The sequence below is a fragment of the Lepidochelys kempii genome, chromosome 12 (assembly GCF_965140265.1).
Source record: "Lepidochelys kempii isolate rLepKem1 chromosome 12, rLepKem1.hap2, whole genome shotgun sequence".
Lineage (NCBI taxonomy): Eukaryota > Metazoa > Chordata > Testudines > Cheloniidae > Lepidochelys > Lepidochelys kempii.
Window position 1 is genome coordinate 18,724,028 of NC_133267.1, and position 19,902 is coordinate 18,743,929.

Below are 19,902 nucleotides of genomic sequence, written 5' to 3' on the forward strand. Positions count from 1 at the left end.
TAGCAGCTGTGTTAATCTGTATCCACAAAAAGAACAGGAGTACTTGTGGCACCTTAGGGACTAACAAATTTATTTGAGCATAAGCTTTCGTGGGCTACAACCCACTTCATCAGATGCATACAGTGGAAAATACAGTAGGACGATTTTATATACACAGAGAACATGAAACAGCAGGTGTTACCATGTACACTATAACGAGAGTGATCAGTTAAGGTGAGCTATTACCAGCAGGAGAAAAAAAGAAAACTTTTGTAATGATAATCAAGATGGGCCATTTCCAGTAGTTGACAAGAATGTATGAGGAACAGTAGGGGGGGAAATAAACATGGGGAAATAGTTTTACTTTGTGTAGTGACCCATCCACTCCCAGTCTTTATTCAAGCCTAATTTAATGGCCTCCAGTTTGCAAATTAATTCCAATTCAGCAGTCTTTCATTGGAGTCTGTTTTTGAAGTTCTTTTGTTGTAATATTGTGACTTTTAAGTCTGTAATCAAGTGATCAGGGAGATAGAAGTGTTCTCCGACTGGTTTTTGAATGTTACAATTCTTCACGTCCATTGTGTCCATTTGTGTCAACTGTGTTGACACAGTTGGCAACGGGCTTTGTTGCAAGGATAGGTTCCTGGGTTAGTGTTTTTGTTGTGTGGAGTGTGGTTGCTGGTGAGTATTTGCTTCAGGTTGGGGGGCTGTCTGTAAGCAAGGACTGGCGTGTTTCCCAAGATCAGTGAGAGTGATGGGTCATCCTTCAGGATAGGTTGTAGATCCTTGATGATGCGCTGGAGAGGTTTTAGTTGGGGGCTGAAGGTGATGGCTAGTGGCATTCTGTTACTTTTTTTGTTGGACCTGTCCTGTAGTAGGTGACTTCTGGGTACTCTTCTGGCTCTGTCAGTCTGTTTCTTCACTTCAGCAGGTGGGTATTGTAGTTGTAAGAATGCTTGATAGAGATCTTGTAGGTGTTTGTCTCTGAGGGGTTGGAGCAAAAGCAGTTGTATTGTAGAGCTTGGCTGTAGACAATGGATCATGTGGTGTGGTCTGGATGAAAGCTGGAGGTTTCTAACCCCCAACTTCTTGCCTGAAGGATGAGTGGCATGTTCATAGTTGCAATAGTTAAATAAATAAATTAAATATCAGCTTTTAGATCTAATTAAAACTTTTTATATTTTAATTGGAGAACCAACACATACTAGGAATGACTCAGAACTGCAAAAAGCTGTAACAGCTTACTAAAACAGTGCTTTCAATAATTTCCCTTTATTTACTTTTTAATCTTTGATTCAAGTTCTTGCAGCCGTATCACTGAGACACACATTTGTCATTTCAAACAAATAGTTTGCAATTCTAAGCACAAAAAATGAGAATATGCAAATAAAATATAATAAGTGACTACCAAATCCTTTATGACTTATATATAAATCCAACAGAGGATTTAAATGCAACACATCAAATATTTGAAACCTGCGAACTTGTATAAGATACTTTTTATTTTAAGTAATTTTTTTTTTAAATCAGGAGAGTTGTCAGCGACTTAAAAATATACGGTCAAGCCAAACTGTATCAGACCATTAAACCATTAAGTCCTGTATCTTAATTCCAGTATTGGCTAATGTCTGATGCTCTTAAAGGAAAGCAAAAGAAATTAAATCATAAGGCACCTACCCACTTCCTCAAGATTGTGCAGAGGAAAACATTCCTTCTTGATCTTTGCAAATGATCAATTTACACCCTGAAGCAAAAAATTTGATTTCCCTAATTTTAACATGCATAAAGACAAATGTTATTAGCCATGAAATTATCCAGCATTTTTTAAAACCCAGCTATAGTATCTGATTCTCTAACCACCTTAAGTCTGACTATACATTGTGTGTGGTATTTCCTTTTATTAATTTTAACTGACATTAATTTCCTTTTTGTGTGATGGACAGAGTAAGAAAAGGAGGGCCTGCTCAGTTCCAGTTTCCTCATAATCCTAAATATCTCAACCAAATCCCCCTTTAACAGTTCTCCTTTAAATGCTAAATATCCTAGTATTACGGTATCTCAGTTTCCTTTCTGAAAAGTCCTGTAGAATTTAATAGTGATGAAACTAAATAAGGTTTTAAAGAAAATATTAGGAAACCATATAGAATGATTAGTTGTATCAGTGAAAACCCCTTTTATGGACTTAGCTTCAATCAATTTAGCCTACATTGGTTTGTTTAATTAATTAAGCTAAATTGATTTTAGGTACTTATATGGCACCAATTACGATTGTATCTGAGTGCCTATCTTTAATGTATTCATCCTCCCTACATGCCTGTGAGTAGAGAATTAATCCTGTTCTAGATGGGGAACTGAAGCATAGAGAGACTAAGTAACTGCCCCAGATCAAACAGGAAGCCTGTGGCAAAGAAGGAACTTGAACTGAGGTCTCCCCAGTCAGATGGTAGCACCCTAACCAGTGGACCATCCTTCCTCCCTGAGGTGAAAGATGCTCAGGCTCCTCAGCTAACACCTCCTAGCTAGTGAGAAAATGACACTGAGCTGAGTATTAGATTCCCCAAATCCTCAGAGTTCAAGAATGTTGGCGTGCATTTAACATAAATTAATTTAGGGCCCTCTAATCTAAACTAATAGTATCAGTACAAGGGGTCTCCAATGATAACTAAATCTGTTTAGAAACTATGTGTAAACCAGTCCATACTTCTGCTGCACAATGGCCGGATGCCACTGAAATCTTTCCACAACGGATTCCAAATTTACAAGTAATTACAGATCCGTAATATACATGGTAACTTGAGGTTTCGGTTGGTTTGTTTTTGTGGCTGTTGTGTTTTTAATCATTCAGATGTTTCTGGTAAAGAGCTTCCCCCTTCTCCCTTAGTTTTCTGGCTGATCCAGAGTATCTCACTGCACAGTGACTTAAATGTGCATTGAAAGCAGGTTGTGGCCACTCTGCATTTTCACAGCTATATTGCTCTACAGAAAATTCTATCTAGAGAGGCTGACAATTCCCATAAAAAGTCAGGTTAGCTTTTAGAGAAGTGGATAGTGCAGGCCTGGCACCATCCCTCATTTAAGCAAAAGAAATGGGAGGAGAATTCTAGAGATTGAATAGGAGTAAGAACCAAAAAAAAAAAAAAACAGGCGAGAAGAGTTTGAAGGAGGAGAGAGATTGTGTGTAAAACATGGAGAGGGAACTGAGGAAAAGAGTGAGAGAGTACATAGTGAGTAAAAGAGAAGCAGAAGGCAAGAAAATAGAGTAACAAGAACAGAGGGAAAGGGATGGAGCTGGAGAGGAAGAAAAAGGGCAGATAATTTAGAAAAGAAAGCAGCAAGAGACCTTCAAATTATCTCTCTCTTTCATATATGCCAGTACCTCTTTCCAGGTAAGAAAGTTCCTTTAAACCTGTTATTCCACAGGCCTGATCTACCTACAGAGTTGTACCAGTTTAACTTAAGGTGTGATTTTTTTTTTTTTAACAGTGGTTTAGTTAACCCATAGGAACTTTGTGTGCTTGTGTCAGTAAGGGTTTGTTTAAACAAAGTTGCATTGGTATAAAACAAGGTGTGAATTTAAACCAATAATTAAATTGCTGGTCCCCAATGTCGACCCTGCTTTGAGTGGCTTTTTTGATTTAGCTTAACTCATTGGGAACAGGTTTAATTTAAACCTAAAGAGCTACTCTTAAACCGAAATAAGGGGTTTGGCTGGTTTAAATACCTCTGTTTAAAAAAAACAGTTTGGTATACCAGAGCAGCTCACATATGTAGGTAAGGCCTAAATTTATAGGTTCAAACTAAACCCATAAAACCAGTTATAAACTGATAGAAGAGAGTCCACACTTAAGTTGCACTGATTTAACTAAAATGATCTAAGTTAAACCAGTGCATCTTCTATTAATACAAGCCCTTCGTGAAAGTGAGTGAAGTCTTAGGTTTATTTCAGTGGTAACCTCTTAAAGATCCTATTTGAGATCACAGAATTCCCAGGCTCTTCAGAGCTGGAGCCCTGAACGATTGAAGGAAGGATTCAGGGTACGTTCTAGGTTTTACAAGGTTTTCTGTTTTATGACACAAGCAGTAGGAAAGGCAAGATAGTTTACTGATTAGAAAAGGAAAGAGTAAGCAAATAGGGTTTGTTTAACAGTGTATCTAAGACCTGATTCTGCCATTTACTCATGTTGAGTAGTATCTTACCTCTTGAATAGTCCTACTGAAAGCAGGGAGAGTACCTGTGGAGTAAGACAGTACTCAAGTTTGAGTAACATTGGCAAAATTGGGCTATAATTTGGAAGTTCTGTTGTTAAAAGCCATAATAAAGACTTCCTAATGTTTTAAATGAACTCAGTATATTTTCTGTATTTTTCCTGCCTTTTTCCCAATAAATGGGAATTAAAGTAAATGTCAACACATTTTCCAGTGATTATGAATATGGCAATTTGGTGACTGACTGGACTTAAGTAAAATGTTTCAATTTCTGTTATCTTTGGACAAGAAGCAGCAGAGTGAACAATTTTTCTTAATAAATAGTTGCTTTTATATGTAAACTTGTTTAAACTTAGTGGACTTGTTTCCTTAGCCTAATAATGCACTTAACATACCTACATTTATAACAGGTGATTGAAAGCATAAATCCCAGTTAAATATTTCAGCTTTTATATTTTAATTATCCGGTGGTGCAGATTATAGACGTTCAATAAAAATAATTTAAAATATGTTTCATTTCAAAGAACTTATAAAATACTACAACACAGCTATACCTCATTAAAGAAATACTGTGGCTTAAAAAACATTTGTGTAGAAAACTGACTGTTAAATTACCTATCCTATTTCAATGTATTTAACTCAAATTAAAGTTAATGTCTCCTTTTTATAGGAAAACATTGCAGCTCTAAAATACCTGTAATAAAGAAAAGGATACTCCAGAGGTTTAAACAGAGACCTTAGTTTCAAAACAGCATTTTATTATTTCCAAACTAAAAAATCTTCATTAATTTAGACTTCAGATTGTTCAAGTGAATTTCCCATATCCGCAGTCATTAAAATGCAAGAAACTCACTGTTTCAGACCAACCTCAGCTCACACATTACGCCCACAATAAGTGGAGTTCCCAGCATCACAATACATTCCCTTTAAGTTCCAACATAGAACTGTCCACAGTGTACGCATCCAGTTGATCTTGGATGCTTTGGTTTAGCCAGCTGATACGATCTGCACTAGATAATACAAAAATTAATATGTGGCTCAGACAGACAAACATGGATTTAGTTGAGGTAAAGTGACGTTTGCAGAGAAAAAAAAGAAACACCCTGTACTCCTTCCTCACCCCAGAAAAAGGGAATTACAGATCTACAAATGAAATGTTCAGATATAACCATCAGACAGCGTTGTAAGTATCAGAATAGCTATTGACTGCATTTTTGTGCATAGAGCTGCTGTAATGACTCCATAGTTCAGTGAACTCCATCAACTTGAAAAATCACATTTCCATCTGAAAATTTAAGTGCTATGTTATGATTCTTGTAACCCTTAGCAGTAACTTAACAGGTTCCTACTTTACAGGTCTCCTCTTCCAGGAATTGTAGGGCAGTAGGGGACTTCTTGACACTGCAGCTCTTGAGGAAGGGGTTACAGGGAGCCTGGAGACAGTTCAAAGAGACACACCCACCATAGGATTCACCTGACCTTTATGGCTCCTCCAGGATCTCATTCAGGGAGTTGATTCCCCCTACTCATTCTGCAAGGCAGCAAATACCCCAGCAGGGAACAAGTCGGGGAAACTCCAACAGAGACCAAGACCCCTGTCCATCCTGGAACACAAGCCCCTGTGATGTCTTACCCTGGCAAAGTATTTCTTCTCAGCCTTCCCTCACATTGCACCAGATTATCTGGAGGGGTTGGGGAAGGAGGAAGCCACAAAGTATGCCTTTCTCTCTTCCCTCTTGGGCATCTCAGAAGTCGTCATAAGCAGTCTCTACAGGAAGCTGCTTCTGGCCCCAACCCTATGATTATGTAGGAGCCTGCTGGGAAGAAGGGGACTTCTGCCTGAAAGTGGGAAGAGAAATTAATAATTTAGGGGGTGCAAAAATGCAAAATTAAACAAAATTTCAAGAACCAAAATGAACCACTTACATTACCCTCACGTTTTAAAAACAGTGATGTCAGTAAGTAGAACTTCACTTTAGTGATCAAATATAATCTCAGGATTTACATGATAACTTCTCTTACATCACTATAATGTTCCCAAGAAAGTAACTTGATAAAACCCAATACTATATTTTAATAGAAATTAGAAATGGATCTTCCTCAGTTAAATCTGAGAGTTGAGAATCCCATCCCTGGAACTCTTATTTCTTGCATTTGTACTAATAATATTACCATCATACTAGAAACTGCCAGCCCCAATGAATTAATATGCCTAAAACTTTAGGTATCATCTTTAAGGCAAGATCCCCCTAATTAGACAGAGAGAGAGAGACTGAGAAAAGTATTTGGCCTATTCGCTAATTGAAAAAATTGTTTTCTCCTGTGATGTGCAAATGTGAACTTATAAATAGATATCTGACAGGTTTGGTTCCTGGTGATATCCATCTTTGTGTGAAAGCTCAATCCCAAAATGATAAATAATACCACTCACATTCTGAGTCTCAAAATTTTCCTCCCCTGTATCCTTCTGAGATAGCTGTTAAGCCTTTCTGGACTTCACCGTTTTCTCCCTCTACATTCTCACACTCTACAAGAGAGATCCTCTTTGTAATGCAGTACTAGAAGAAAAACCTCTTTCTCACTGAAATATAGTAGAACCTGAGCCCATAAAGAATAAATATAGGGATGCTGTGCCAGCGTTGGACTTCGAAACAGTAAATATTTATGGAGGAAAAAAAAAACATTCAAGGCTGCGTTTGGGGAGTTACTATACTTCCCCATCTTGAATAAAATAGACTGCAGTTATTTTCTGAAACAAATGCTGATACGGCCACAAAAGCATATGTCAGTAGTTTTCAGAGAGAAAAGTGAAAATTGGTTGACATTAGTTTCTAGGAATTTCCATATGTATTATATACACTACTGTCTTATCTACAGTTACTGATAATTCATGCCCATTTCCACTCATGTCAGGGTTCCTTGCCCACTCTGAACTCTAGGGTAGAGATGTGGGGACCCACATGAAAGACCCCCTAAGCTTATTCTTACCAGCTTAGGTTAAAAACTTCCCCAAGGTACAAACTTTGCCTTGTCCTTGAACAGTATCCTGCCACCAGTTGTCATGGAGTCCCCGGGCGATGCTGTGGAACTGCTCCCTACGAAGCCAGGCAGGACTCTGGTGAAGTCTCCTCTCTGTGAGCAGACTGTCTCCAGGGCAAACCGCTCACTAAGGTCACTGCTTTGAAAAAAGGTATTGATACACATCGCTGCTGAGTTTTTGGACTTGTTAAGGTTACAGATAAATTATTCAAAATATAAGAAGATCCTAATCCTACAGTAGGTATTGCAGAGCGTTGTGCATGGTCCCAATGAACACCTTTCTTCTAACAGCCAAGGCTATAGCATCTTAGTCCTAAGAGGAAAACATAAATTTTCAAAGCACAAATGGTCTCCACAATAGGCATGTTCTTATGGTTATATTATATACCTCAACAATACTTGATATTTCTATGGCACATCAAAAGACATTCTTGGAAGAAACTGTGGTTGCCATTTCTTTCAAAGTGCCCTCAGAGCCCCACAAATCTCCTTATTTCCCATTTTACACCCCCTCAAGTTTCCCTTGCCATCTGACAGAGATGGGGTTGGTGCTGTTCTCACTGCCACCTGTCAGTGCTGGTCCTTGGTCAGTTGGAGGTGTTCCCAGAGAACAGTGTGTGGTACTGTCCCTTCACAGCCCAACAAAGAATTGACTCTGAATATCAAACCAAGCACGTGCTGAAGTTCTGCTACTGTTGCAGTGCGATGCCATTAATCAAAAATGCAGAATATAAATAGCTTATTCAAGTACCAGGCTTTCCACAAACTGACTTAAAGTAGAAGGATTCATAATTAATGCTATGGTGTTATCCTTCGAACACTCACTGTGAGCACAGATATTCTTATGCACCTATGTGTATGCTCTGTACATCATAGTACAGACTCAGACAGAAAATAGAAGTCCCTGTCTCCAGAAGTTTATAATGCATAACTACATTTTGTTATATACTGTTGTTTGTATGTTTTTTGTGTGGACACATTTCTTTAGCTGCTAGTATCCAAAAGAAGATCAAAAGGAAAATTATCATTAAGTAGTATTCTTAACAGTGAGTGATTAAAAAATTGCAATTTAGAAGTTATGAGCACACAAAATACTTGGCCCTAATACTAATACAGTGCCTCAGTTCATGTTAGTAGTGTAAAATACATTATCTAAATCATCATAATAGATTATGCATTTATTTATGCTGTAGCTTACATTATTAAAGCATTCTGGTGCTTTCTAAAATCCCAAATGCAATATCATGTCACCCACGTATGTGGGACTCGAGAAGACACTACTATCAAATACACATTGGTCACTGTTTTTCTATTTTTTGCTTGTTCTGTAGTTTGTTTAATTGAAAGCAATGGATTTACAAGTATAAAAATACTGAGATAAAATCAAAGTCTTTGAAAATATTGATGGCAAAGAGTCCTGTGGCACCTTGTAGACTAACAGAGGTATTGGAGCATAAGCTTTCGTGGGTGAATACCCACGTCGTCGGATGCATGTAGTGGAAATTTCCAGAGGCAGATATAAATATGCAAGCAAGAATCAGGCTAGGGATAACGAGGTTAGTTCAATCAGGGAGGATGAGGCCCTCGTCGAGCAATAGAGGTGTGAACACCATGGGAGGAGAAACTGCTTTTGTAGTTGGTTAGCCAGTCACAGTCTTTGTTTAATCCTGAGCTGATGGTGTCAAATTTGCAAATGAACTAAAGCTCAGTAGTTTCTCTTTGAAGTCTGGTCCTGAAGTTTTTTGCTGCAGGATGGCTACCTTTAAATCTGCTATTGTGTGTCCAGGGAGGTTGAAGTGTTCTCCTACAGGTTTTTGTATATTGCTATTCCTAATATCTGATTTGTGTCCATTTATCCTTTTACATAGAGACTGTCCAGTTTGGCTGATGTACATAGCAGTGGGGCATTGCTGGCACACGATGGCATATATTAAATTGGTGGACGTGCAGGTGACTGAACCGGTGATAGTGTGGCTGATCTGGTTAGGTCCTGTGACGGTGTCGCTGGTGTAGATTTGTGGGCAGAGTTGGCATCAAGGTTTGTTGCATGGATTGGTTCCTGAGTTAGAGTTACTATGGTGCGGTATGTAGTTGCTGGTGAGAATATGCTTCAGGTTGGCGGGTTGTCTGTGGGCGAGGACTGGCCTGTCTCCCAAGGCCTGTGAAAGTGAGGGATTGTTTTCCAGGATGGGTTGTAGATCACTGATGATGCGTTGGAGAGGTTTTAGCTGAGGACTGTATGTGATGGCCAGTGGAGTTCTGTTGGTTTCTTTCTTGGGCTTGTCTTGCAGCAGGAGGCTTCTGGGTATTCGTCTGGCTCTGTTGATCTGTTTCCTTATTTCCTCGTGTGGGTATCGTAGTTTTGAGAATGCTTGGTGAAAATATTGTAGGTGTTGGTCTCTGTCTGAGGGGTTGGAGCAAATGCAGTTGTACCTCAGCGCTTGGCTGTAGACAATGGATCGTGGATGTGTCCAGAATGGAAGCTGGAGGCATGAAGGTAGGCATAGCGGTCAGTGGGTTTTCGGTATAGGATGGTGGTAACATGACTGTCACTTATTTGCACCGTGGTGTCCAGGAAGTGGACCTCCCGTGTAGATTGGTCGAGGCTGAGGTTGATGTTGGGGTGGAAGCTACTGAAATCGTGGTGTAATTTTTCTAGGGTTTCCTTCCCATGGATCCAGATGATGAAGATGTCATCAATGTAGCGTAGGTAGAGAAGGGGCGTGAGTGGACGAGAGCTGAGGAAGCGTTGTTCCAGGTCAGCCATAAAAATGTTGGCATATTGTGGGGCCATGCAGGTGCCTATAGCAGTGCCACTGGTCTGGAGGTATATATTGTCACCAAATTTGAAATAATTGTGTGTGAGGATAAAGTCACAGAGCTCAGCAACCAGTTGTGCTGTGGCATTGGAAGGGATACTGTTCCTGACAGCTTGTATTCCATCTGTGTGTGGGATGTTTATGTAGAGAGCCTCTACATCAATGGCTAGGTGGCTAGGATGGTGTTTTCTGGAAGATCACCAATGCATTGTAGTTTTCTGAGGAAATCAGTGGTGTCACGGAGATAGCTGGGAGTGCTGGTGGTATAGGGTCTGAGTAGAGAGTCCACATATCCAGACAGTCCTTCAGTGAGAGTGCCAATGCCCGAGATGATGGGGGCATCCGGGATTTCCAGGTTTGTGGATCTTGGGTAGTAGATAGAATAACCCCACTCGGGGCTCTAAGGGTATGTTAATCTGTTCCTGTGTTAGTGTAGGGAGTGTCCTGTGTAGATGGTGCAGTTTCTTAGTGTATTCCTCAGTGGGATCTGAGGAAAGTGGCCTATAGAATTTGGTATTGGAGAGTTGTCTGGCAGCCTCCTTTTCGTAGTCAGACCTGTTCATGATGACAACAGCACCTCCTTTATCAGCCTCTTTGATGTCAGGGTTGTTTCTGAGGCTGTGGATGGCATTGCATTCTGCACGACTTAGGTTATGAGGCAAGCGATGTTGTTTTTCCACAATTTCTGCCTGTGCACGTCGGCAGAAGCATCCTATGTATAGGTCCAGACTGTCATTTCGACCCTCAGGAGGAGTAATTCTTCTTGTGCTGTTGGTGGGAGGGTATCTGTATTTCACTGTGCTGTTCACTGTTATTTTGAAAGTGTTCTTTGAGTCGGAGACGGCGAAAGTAGGCTTCCAGATCACTGCAGGACTGTATCATGTTTGTGGGGGTGGCGGGGCAGAAAGAGAGTCCCCAAGATAGGACAGACTCTTCTGCCAGGCTGAGAGTGTAGCTGGATAGATTGACGATATTGCTGGGTGAGTTATGGGTACCACTGTTGTGGCCCCATGTGGCAGGTAGGATTTTAAATTGCTTACAGTCCCTTTTCCTTTGTCGAGAGGTGAAGTGTGTAATGTAGATCTCCTGTCTTATTTTAGTAAAGTCCGTTTGTATGGAAGGTTGGTTATTTATGAGAGTCTCCAGGTTGGAGAGCTCTTTCCTGTTTGTTGTATAGGATGCTGATCAGGTGGTTCCTCAGTTTCTTTGATAGTGTGTGGCATAATCTCTCACTGTGGTCTGTGCAATATATAGATAGCAATGGATTTTTCACCTTCAGTTGGTATGATGTCCATCCGTTTGCATTTGGAAAGGAAGATGATATCTGTCTGTACTTGTGCAAGTTTCTTTATGAGGTTGATGGATTTCCACTCCATACGGCTAAATGCAGTGCCTTGCATGGTGTCAAGTATCAGAAGGGTAGCCGTGTTAATCTGGATCTGTAAAAGCGGCAAAGAGTCCTGTGGCAAATATTGAGTTAGCCACCCTTATGTTTTGGAAAAATGTCCACTTCTTAGATTTGTGAACACAATTATGCTCAAAATCAGAAAGATCCAAGATTGTTTTTGATTGAATTTTTGCTGCATTCTCTTATGTTCTCACATCCTTCGACCTGAGTCAGACATAGTTGAGATCAGTATGTGCTGGCAAGTCTGACACTTGTATTGCATCTTATACAGATTCCCTGATATTTTTTCATTATTGCTGCTATTATGCATTCCAATAATAAAATCTTCACTGTTGCAATGCACTTTTGTAATTCATTTGCTTCTTTATGCTGTGACTTTTCAGTTTCGTTGATAAATACAATACTAACCAGATCACCTCAGTTTGAATAAAAGATTCCATGATATAAAGAGGAAGTTTTCTTTTTTAAAAGACTAATTGTCTTCCTGCACCACACTGACTTGTGGGAAAGCCTGTAATTTTTCAGTCCTGTCTCACAAGCTAAGACATTAAATCCTTTTAAATTAAATTAAATCCTTTTACCAAAAATCTATTTTTTTAAATAATCATTTTCTTTTTTTCTCAGCCTGTGTATTCATATGTCATATTAAAGATGTCATATGTAGTTTCTTTCTTTATTTAGGAACAAACATTTTAATATTTTTTTTATTTAGTGTTGTGGTATCCTTGATAAATACTATAATTCATTCATCCTTATTACAGTAGAGTTAATTGCAATTTCTGCCTGACTGATATTTGGGATTCCCAACCAAGAATACAAAAATGCAGTTTCATTTTAATAGATAATTTTTAAACTCCACAATTTGCACATTTAAACCATGTAGTATGAAATGATATCCATGAACTCACAGCTGTATAAGAAAAGGTCATAACACGGTAACATCTTAAATCTGTGGCAATCATCACCAGTTCTACCCCCTTGTACAATGTAATATAAGCCTTACAAGCCGAAGAGCTCTAAGGCAAGCTGGCAATTCAAGACAATAGTCACTGGGCCTATGGTACCCTCCCTAGGGAAAAAAAGTTAAACTTCAAGTTAAAATATACATGATGCGAGGCCCTGGATATTTGGAGGTATTTGGTTTTCCGCCTTGCAAAGGGAGCCAGGGATGTCCTGCCCAAACTGGTAGAGACTCCGTATCTGCAGGGAAACTGGGGGTCCATCCTGTGAGTCTCAGAATACCACACTTCTGTGTTCCCTCTCCGTCATGCAGCAGAGGTCACGTAGGTACCATGCCATGGTTGAATTCTACTTTCCGTATGAACATAGCTGGAAAATAGAAACTCAGAAGTGACTGTCAAAGTCATTGCTGCGGTAAGCAGCAGCAAATCCAGCAGATATGTCGTCTTGGCTTGATGTGGAGCACACTGTAAAGAGTGGCTGCTCTTCAGCTGAGTTCCCCAAAAATCTGGTTTCCCCAAATGCAAAAAGTGTGACATGGGTATCTTAAATCAGCTTCCCACTCCTTTAGGCATGTATACAAATTATGTTGTGTTTCAGCATCTTGACTTGGGCTGAACTTACCTTCTGCCTTTAATTGGAGCAGCTCTAATGCTGCTGACAGCTCCTGTGAAATTTCCACACCTTGGATTGAAACCAAGCTCATTTAAATCAATTAGATTCTGATCTAGTTTTTTCCCCCACCCCCTTAACTGAACTATACTTTGAGCTAAAATAAGAAACAAAACTAGTTGGTTATTTGAAAACATGCTCTTCAAAGATAGTCTGGTTCCTTTCTAAGCCCTTATCTCTACAAAAGTGTATCCATGTGTTTAACTTTAAGTTTTAGAAATTTTTTTTTTCTGTAATAAAGCTGAGTTCAGCTGTACCTGATGCAAGATCAGGGCTTAAGGCATTGCCCCATCAGAGGATAAGCAATGAAGGCTTTGTCCACCCTAGTAAAATTACATATCGCTGACAACTCGTGGCAACAAGGGATGCAGCTAAACGCTAAACAGAGTGACAGGCCAATACAAACTGAAATTAAAATGAAAGTGTTCAATTGCTTTAAACACTCCAAGGGTCATAAAGTCAACAGTGTTTCAGAATCCATAAAATAAAATAGAAAACATGTCAGAATATCTTGATCTCTTTGCTCTCAAGTTTTACCATCCTGCCAATGATTACTTCCCTTGGTGGTGGAGTATATTTATTTTTGTCTAAGAAAGGACTGCAGGGATTGAATTATGTTATAATAATTCCTGCCTAGTTGCATAAATAGAACTCAGCCTGCGGCCTCCTACTCTAACATACAAGGTGTGAATTATTGCACCCAAAATTCACAACCCGTCATGTCTTATTGCTTAATTTGAGATACTTGATTTAAAATATAACCTATCAGAGCATGTCAAAGCAGTGCAAGAATTTGACACTCAAATTCCTGTTTAAAAAAAAAATTGTGAAAACTACTTCTCACACTTTGAAAATTTACCTCATGTGGTCACCGGCCAGTCCCCTTCTCCAGGTTGAAATTATTTCTGTTATCCTGGTGAAGGGCTGAAGTGGTTTTATTGTTTATCTTGTTCCTGTTATGGAAACAATAAACAAATCCTTTAATAAGGGGCTTTTTAGAAAACAAAGGATACACACTTGATCCAAGTTAGTATATGCTGTAGAAGTGCTTGTAGAAGATGAAAAGATTGTAAGAGATTTTGCTGAAATGCAGAAAGTAATATATCTGGAGATCATATGTTGTTAATGAATCTAAAGCTAGCTAAGAAAAATGTGTATCTTTTTCATGATTTCAGTTAATGGCAAATGGTTCTTTGTGTTCAGTTGTTTATAATTATCTATTACCAATGGAGCCAATTTCTGCCCTGGCTTGCAATTAATGTAACTCAGGTTTAAATCAGAGGAAGATTTGGTCTACAGTATACATTTGGTGGCTAGTTCTGAAATTGTTAGTGGAATAAGTTTATTCTTCATGTTGAATGCCCACAGATTATTTGGAAATGCAGGATCTGTCACTTAAGAACAGATAATTGTATTGTTTACTTATAATTTTTAAAACATTATTATTACTGCAGTCAAAATATGTTATTGTGATGAAAGTCTTAAGCAGTAGATTCACTACACCTTTTTTTTTTTAATTAAATTCTAGCTGGACAACTTAGCCAGTCAGCTCATTTCGCTCTCCAGTTGCCTTACAATGTGCTAGGTTTGGGACGCAGTGCTAATTTCCTTGATCACTTATATGTTGGCATTCCTCGTCCTTTAGGAGAAAAGGTAAGTTGAGATTTATCATGGGTGAACTATTTTTTCTGGTATTTTCCTTGCCCAATGAAGTTTTGGGGGGGTGCTGTTCTTAGGACTGCTCTCTTTCAGAACTCAGAATTATAAAGAAACATTTTTCATGGGTATTGAAAACGGTTTGCTGAAGATTACTGTGTGTCCATTTTCTCCAGCATATAGTTTAACTCATTAGCCTCTGAAGTAAACAATAAAACAAAAATATCACTCATGAGAAAAACAGAGAAGTACGCGTTTGTGTGCTGTTTGCATAGAAAAATAGAGCTGGTTTATATTAATAACATTTCAGTTTGCTCTAAGAATCCAATTATTATGCCAGCAACCACACTAATTTATATTGTAATCCCATCAGATCTCCCCAGGTGGATGAGGCCCACATGACTCAGTACTTGGCTGGGAAACACTCAAGAATTCCAGGGTAGGGCAGGAAAACAATGTCTGTCACCTGTTGAATCACCTGCTTCCCTCTGAATTGGTATTGTACTCTTTACCAGCATGGTGCAAGGGGAACGGTTCTGCTGGAGGAACCTTCCTGCTGATGAAATGTGAAACCACGATCCTGACAACTTGTGGTGATGAAAGGTCTCACAATGCTATTTTTAAAAATAGGACTGTTTACTCCAGTGTCCTGACTACATTTGGATAATTAAATTCTGCCTATATAAAATTTCCCTACTGAATCAGTTGGATATAATATTCTCAGAGGTGAAAGTAAGCTGGTATGCCCCAGTATGGCATACCGGCAAGAGCCGGTGCGCCGTACCAGGGTGGATCGACTTCCCCAGGCGCAATTTAAAGGGCCTGCAGCTCCCAGCAGTGGCTGGAGCCCCTGGCCCTTTAAATTGCTGCCAGAGCCCCACTGCCGGAGCCCTGGGGTAGCAGCGGTGGGGCTGGGGCGGCGATTTAAAGGGCATGGGGCGGTAGCGGTGGCCAAGCCCTGGGCCCTTTAAATTGTCCCCAGAGCCCCGCCGCCGTCGCTTCCCCAGGGCTCCAACAGGCTCCAGGGACGATTTAAAGGGCCGGTGCGGTAGTGGCAGCCGGAGCCCTAGCGAAGCAGCGACAGGGTCGATTTAAAGGGCCCAGAGTTCCGGCTGTCGCTACTGCCCAGGACCCTTTAAACCGCTTCTAGAGCCCCTGGCTGCCGCTGTTACCCTGGGGAGGGGGAAGGAAGCACTTGCCGGTATAGGGTGGGCCGGAGCTGGCTCTGACCTCCCCCAGCCCCGCCCCTTCCGGGGGCCACAGCCGGCCCCAGCCCAGCCCCATACCGGTAAGTCCCTAGACTTACTTTCACCCCTGCGTATTCTTCACTTCCTGCTCTAAACTGGAGTGCTAATGTGCACTTTTTAAACACTGCCATGGTTCACCTCAGAGATTGTGGTATTTCAGTGGTGGATTAAGTGATCCTTGTGTATCATTTTTATTCAGTTTGTAAATTGCTTTGGGATCTTTCAGGATAAAAAAATCTTTATATTCATGTTAGAGAATTATAACTATTTTTTTCCTGTCTCCTGGAAAATTAACTGTGTTTGAGCTTTTTGTTTTTTCTTGTATAACCTTAATCAGAAAAGTTCAGAATATTTAAAATTTGTATTAGTTTGTAAGAAGTGGATATACCTTCATTCCTTCTTTCAGTCCATAAGAAAACAGGAATGGACAGCTATCATCCCGAACTCCCAACTTATAGTCATTCCATATCCACACAACGTTCCTCGAAGGTAATGTAATCGTTTGAAGTAGATTTTGAAAATGATACTATGGATGCAGAACTGTAATTGTGTGTCATGGACTATGAATGAATGATGGTGGAATGATTATAGAAAAGGTTTAATAAAAATTCTAACAGAAAAGGTCTTTTCTTTTCATGTGCAGCTAGTTACATTTGATCATCTGAAGAGCAGATTAGCATATTCAGAACTTGGTGTGTCCCTTCAGGGCAACTGCAGCTGTGTTCCCCCTTTATTGTCCATCAAGGGCAGCCACTCTAGTTTCCAGACACTCCAGCTGTCACCTCTCTTGGGTGGAGACACGTTTCTCCCTCCCTTCTGACCAAGCTATTTCCAGACTGCACCATTCCCTGTCCTCACTGTGTCAATCCCAGCAGAGATAGGCTGCCCAGGTATGTCTGCCTGCTTTCTCTGCAAAGACTGAGAGGTGTAATTGCTACAGTTATAAAGCACAACACAACACTTCCTGTGCAAGCCTACTTCATTCTTAAGGTAAAAAACATTCCACAGTGAAAACAATAAAAGAACCTATATGCGTGCTAATAAGCTTACCAGAGTTCACCCCTATCCTAACATGGATTCTTACAGGAGCTGTCCTTCAAACCCCACATAAGGGGGATTCCTTGTGGTTACAAGTTCATCACAGCTTCAGCTCAGAACAAGCACTCAGTCTCATGAGCCCTCAGGAGGCCCTGTCCTTCCAACCCTCCCCAAAGGATCAGAGCCCTCCATGGACCAGGGATCCTGTCCATTTGCTGTATCAGGTAGAAGACCCTGAGCCAATTTAAAACCAGGCTGTTTGTCCAAAAACCATTGCTTTGTCTGGTCCCTGGAGATTTCAGTTTGAACGAGTATGTGCAAACCTCTCCAGGTGGGTGGCTTCAAAGGGTTGATAACGGAGGAAGTACATTAGCATCCCCCTTTCCCTACTAGAGAAGGTACATACAATGCCACAATAACACACAATTGCATTTTTTATACAATGTACCCCAAAGTATTGACCCTAATTCAGTCAGGTTTAACTTAATTCAATAAACTTTATCTTAATTCCATAAAGTTTGTTCAGGCTATTACAGGATATTGTCAGTGTGTCATACTTGGTATATTATAGATGTGTTCATTTGTGACCATTGCTAAATTGTTGGGGAGTAGGCAGATGGAGAGAGAATATGTGTACATGTTTATGTGGAATATGTGTACGTATTCCCTCATCTGTATGAGAGATTCTTGTAAATAAGTATATAGCTTTATTTCCTTTTGTGGATCATGACAGTCAAATTTAAAATACATTGCGCATTTCACACTATAGTAATATTGGTATTTTCTCTTTAAATTATTGAACATACAGGTATTTGCATAAATGTTTTATATATTTACAGTGAGCATCCATTAAGTATTTTCCAATAAATGAAAACATACCTGCCAACTTTCTTTTTGACCAAGTAGCAAGCATTGTCATGGGGAAAATAGGCTTTTTTTGGTTTCATCAGATATACATTCAGTGTGTCCAGTTAGATACAAAGGTTCTATTCAGTCCTTCAACACATGGTGTGTGTTGCCATGGATACATGTATTTTCCTGTAGCTAAGGGTCAGAGGGTTCCTTGAAGGAGGACTTTCATATTGAAATCAATTTAGAATAAAAACATTTATACCAAAAACCTGAACTTGGCCAGCACTTTTCTGTGCTACTTTTGCTGTTATTGAATATATCTGTCATAATTAGGGGTCTACTTAAATCACGGAGAAATCACACATTTTTCCCAGATTGGTCAGGACATAAATAGCACATTTCGCAGATGGGTAACACATCCGCGAAATTTGCTATTTATACTGTGACCAACCCATGAAAAATGTGTGATTTCTCCACAGCGTTTCTCAGACTGGGGCCCTGACCCAAAAAGGGGTTGCAAGCCTATTAGGGGGTTGTGGTATTGCCATCCTTACTTCTCCACTGCTGCTGCTGACAGTGGCGCTGCCTGAAGCTAAGCGGCGGGAAACCTGCAGCTGCTGCCCAGGCGCCCAGCTCTGCAGACAGCAATGCCGCCAGCAGCAGCAGAGGTATTGAAGAGCGGAGAGCAGCAGCTGCTGGTGGCCATATCATGCCACCCTTATTTCTCTGCTACTGCTGGCCACAGCACTGCCTTCAGAGCTGGGTACCCGGCCAGCAACAGCTCTTCTCCACTCTGCCTTCAGAGCCGGGCAGCCAGAGACCAGATTTCACATTCTGTGATGTGATTTTCACAACTGCGAATTTGGTAGACCCCTACTCATAATAAATACTTGATTAGTCACATTCTTGCTTTCTCTTCTGCTTGATCTTGCAGTGAAGTCAATTTTATATATAATGAAATTATTCTTATATCACAATTTCAGCATTATAACTTTACTGTAGAATCAAATATGAGAAGAGATGAGATGTGACATCCCTTTTATATAAACTATGTTGCGTTAGTGATTAAGCACAAGAATAACATCAGTCAGGTGAATAAGATTTAACATTCTAGCCTTATGTATTTTAAAGATTCCCACGTACAGAAATCTCTCTAAATCCTCTTGCTTTCAAATTATTGGGTTTAGTTTTCTCATAGAGGAAACACATGCAGATATGGACACTGTAGACTGACAATAGGTGGAACTCAATATTGGAGATTATGTGAAAACAGGAGAAATATACATATTCAAAACTTTCACTACACATAGACATTTCCTAAGATTATATCCAGATTTCATTTAAATAGCATGATTGCAGCTCAAGGTGACATACCTGAGCTAGCTGTAATCTAGCTACCTGATGTCCCAAAGTACTGTAGCTGCACCAGCATGTGCTTTAGTGCAGACTAGCCCTACAAGTAATTAACCAGGATTCTGTGTGGACTTAACTGCTCCGGGATCCGAGATAGCTAAATTAAAGACAGCTTGGGAATGTCTTCTTGAGCTCCAGTCACACCCCATGACTGGAGGTTTTAATGATGGGAAAAACGAGTGAAATGATATCATGAGTCAAGAGAGAAGATGAGCAGTTGAGAGGAAGATGATTTTAATCAGGCTGTTTAAAACTTTCTTATATAACTTCAGTGACTAACATTTTGGTGAAAGGAAGTGTTTATTACGGAGTCAAACATACAGATTCAAGCGCATCCCTCTGTACTTTTGCTTTCAGTTAAGATGAGAGTGCACACAGTGCAGCTGCTGTGACACATCAAGGATGTCCTCTACAAAAATAAGGGAAGACCAGACTTTACACATCTGATATTCCTAAACAGGAAAGAAACCCCTTTAAAAAAAAATTATTTCTACAGCCTAGAGAAGTATACGGGATGCAATCCTAATTTGTATTTAAATCCTTTTCAGATTCCTTAAATCCCCAAGCAGTACTTCCACATTTTCTCAAAAGTCCCAGTGAATCATCATTCTCT

The 19,902-nt window shown here is 39.9% G+C and overlaps 2 protein-coding genes across 5 annotated transcripts in view; one reads left to right on the forward strand and one right to left on the reverse strand.

The window, feature by feature from the left end:
- ITFG1 (integrin alpha FG-GAP repeat containing 1) overlaps positions 1-19,902 on the forward strand; it is a 212,387-nt gene that overhangs the window by 183,209 nt on the left and 9,276 nt on the right. The window contains exons 15-16 of the mRNA XM_073307742.1: positions 14,612-14,736; positions 16,393-16,475. Coding sequence (XP_073163843.1) covers positions 14,612-14,736; positions 16,393-16,475 — 208 coding nt within the window. The remainder of the gene's footprint in view (positions 1-14,611; positions 14,737-16,392; positions 16,476-19,902) is intronic.
- LOC140896254 (borealin-2-like) overlaps positions 1-19,902 on the reverse strand; it is a 242,415-nt gene that overhangs the window by 44,709 nt on the left and 177,804 nt on the right. The window contains exons 12-15 of one of the 4 annotated variants that reach the window (XR_012154487.1): positions 13,943-14,036; positions 7,174-7,360; positions 5,819-6,024; positions 62-1,072 (exon numbers count right to left, since the gene is read on the reverse strand). The exons of 1 other annotated variant lie outside the window; for it this stretch is intronic. The gene's annotated coding sequence lies outside the window, so the exon portion shown is untranslated. Of the gene's footprint in view, positions 1-61; positions 1,073-5,818; positions 6,025-7,173; positions 7,364-12,354; positions 12,781-13,942; positions 14,037-19,902 lie in introns of those variants that run through there. 2 more of the 4 variants (XR_012154486.1, XR_012154489.1) reach the window with 2 other exon arrangements.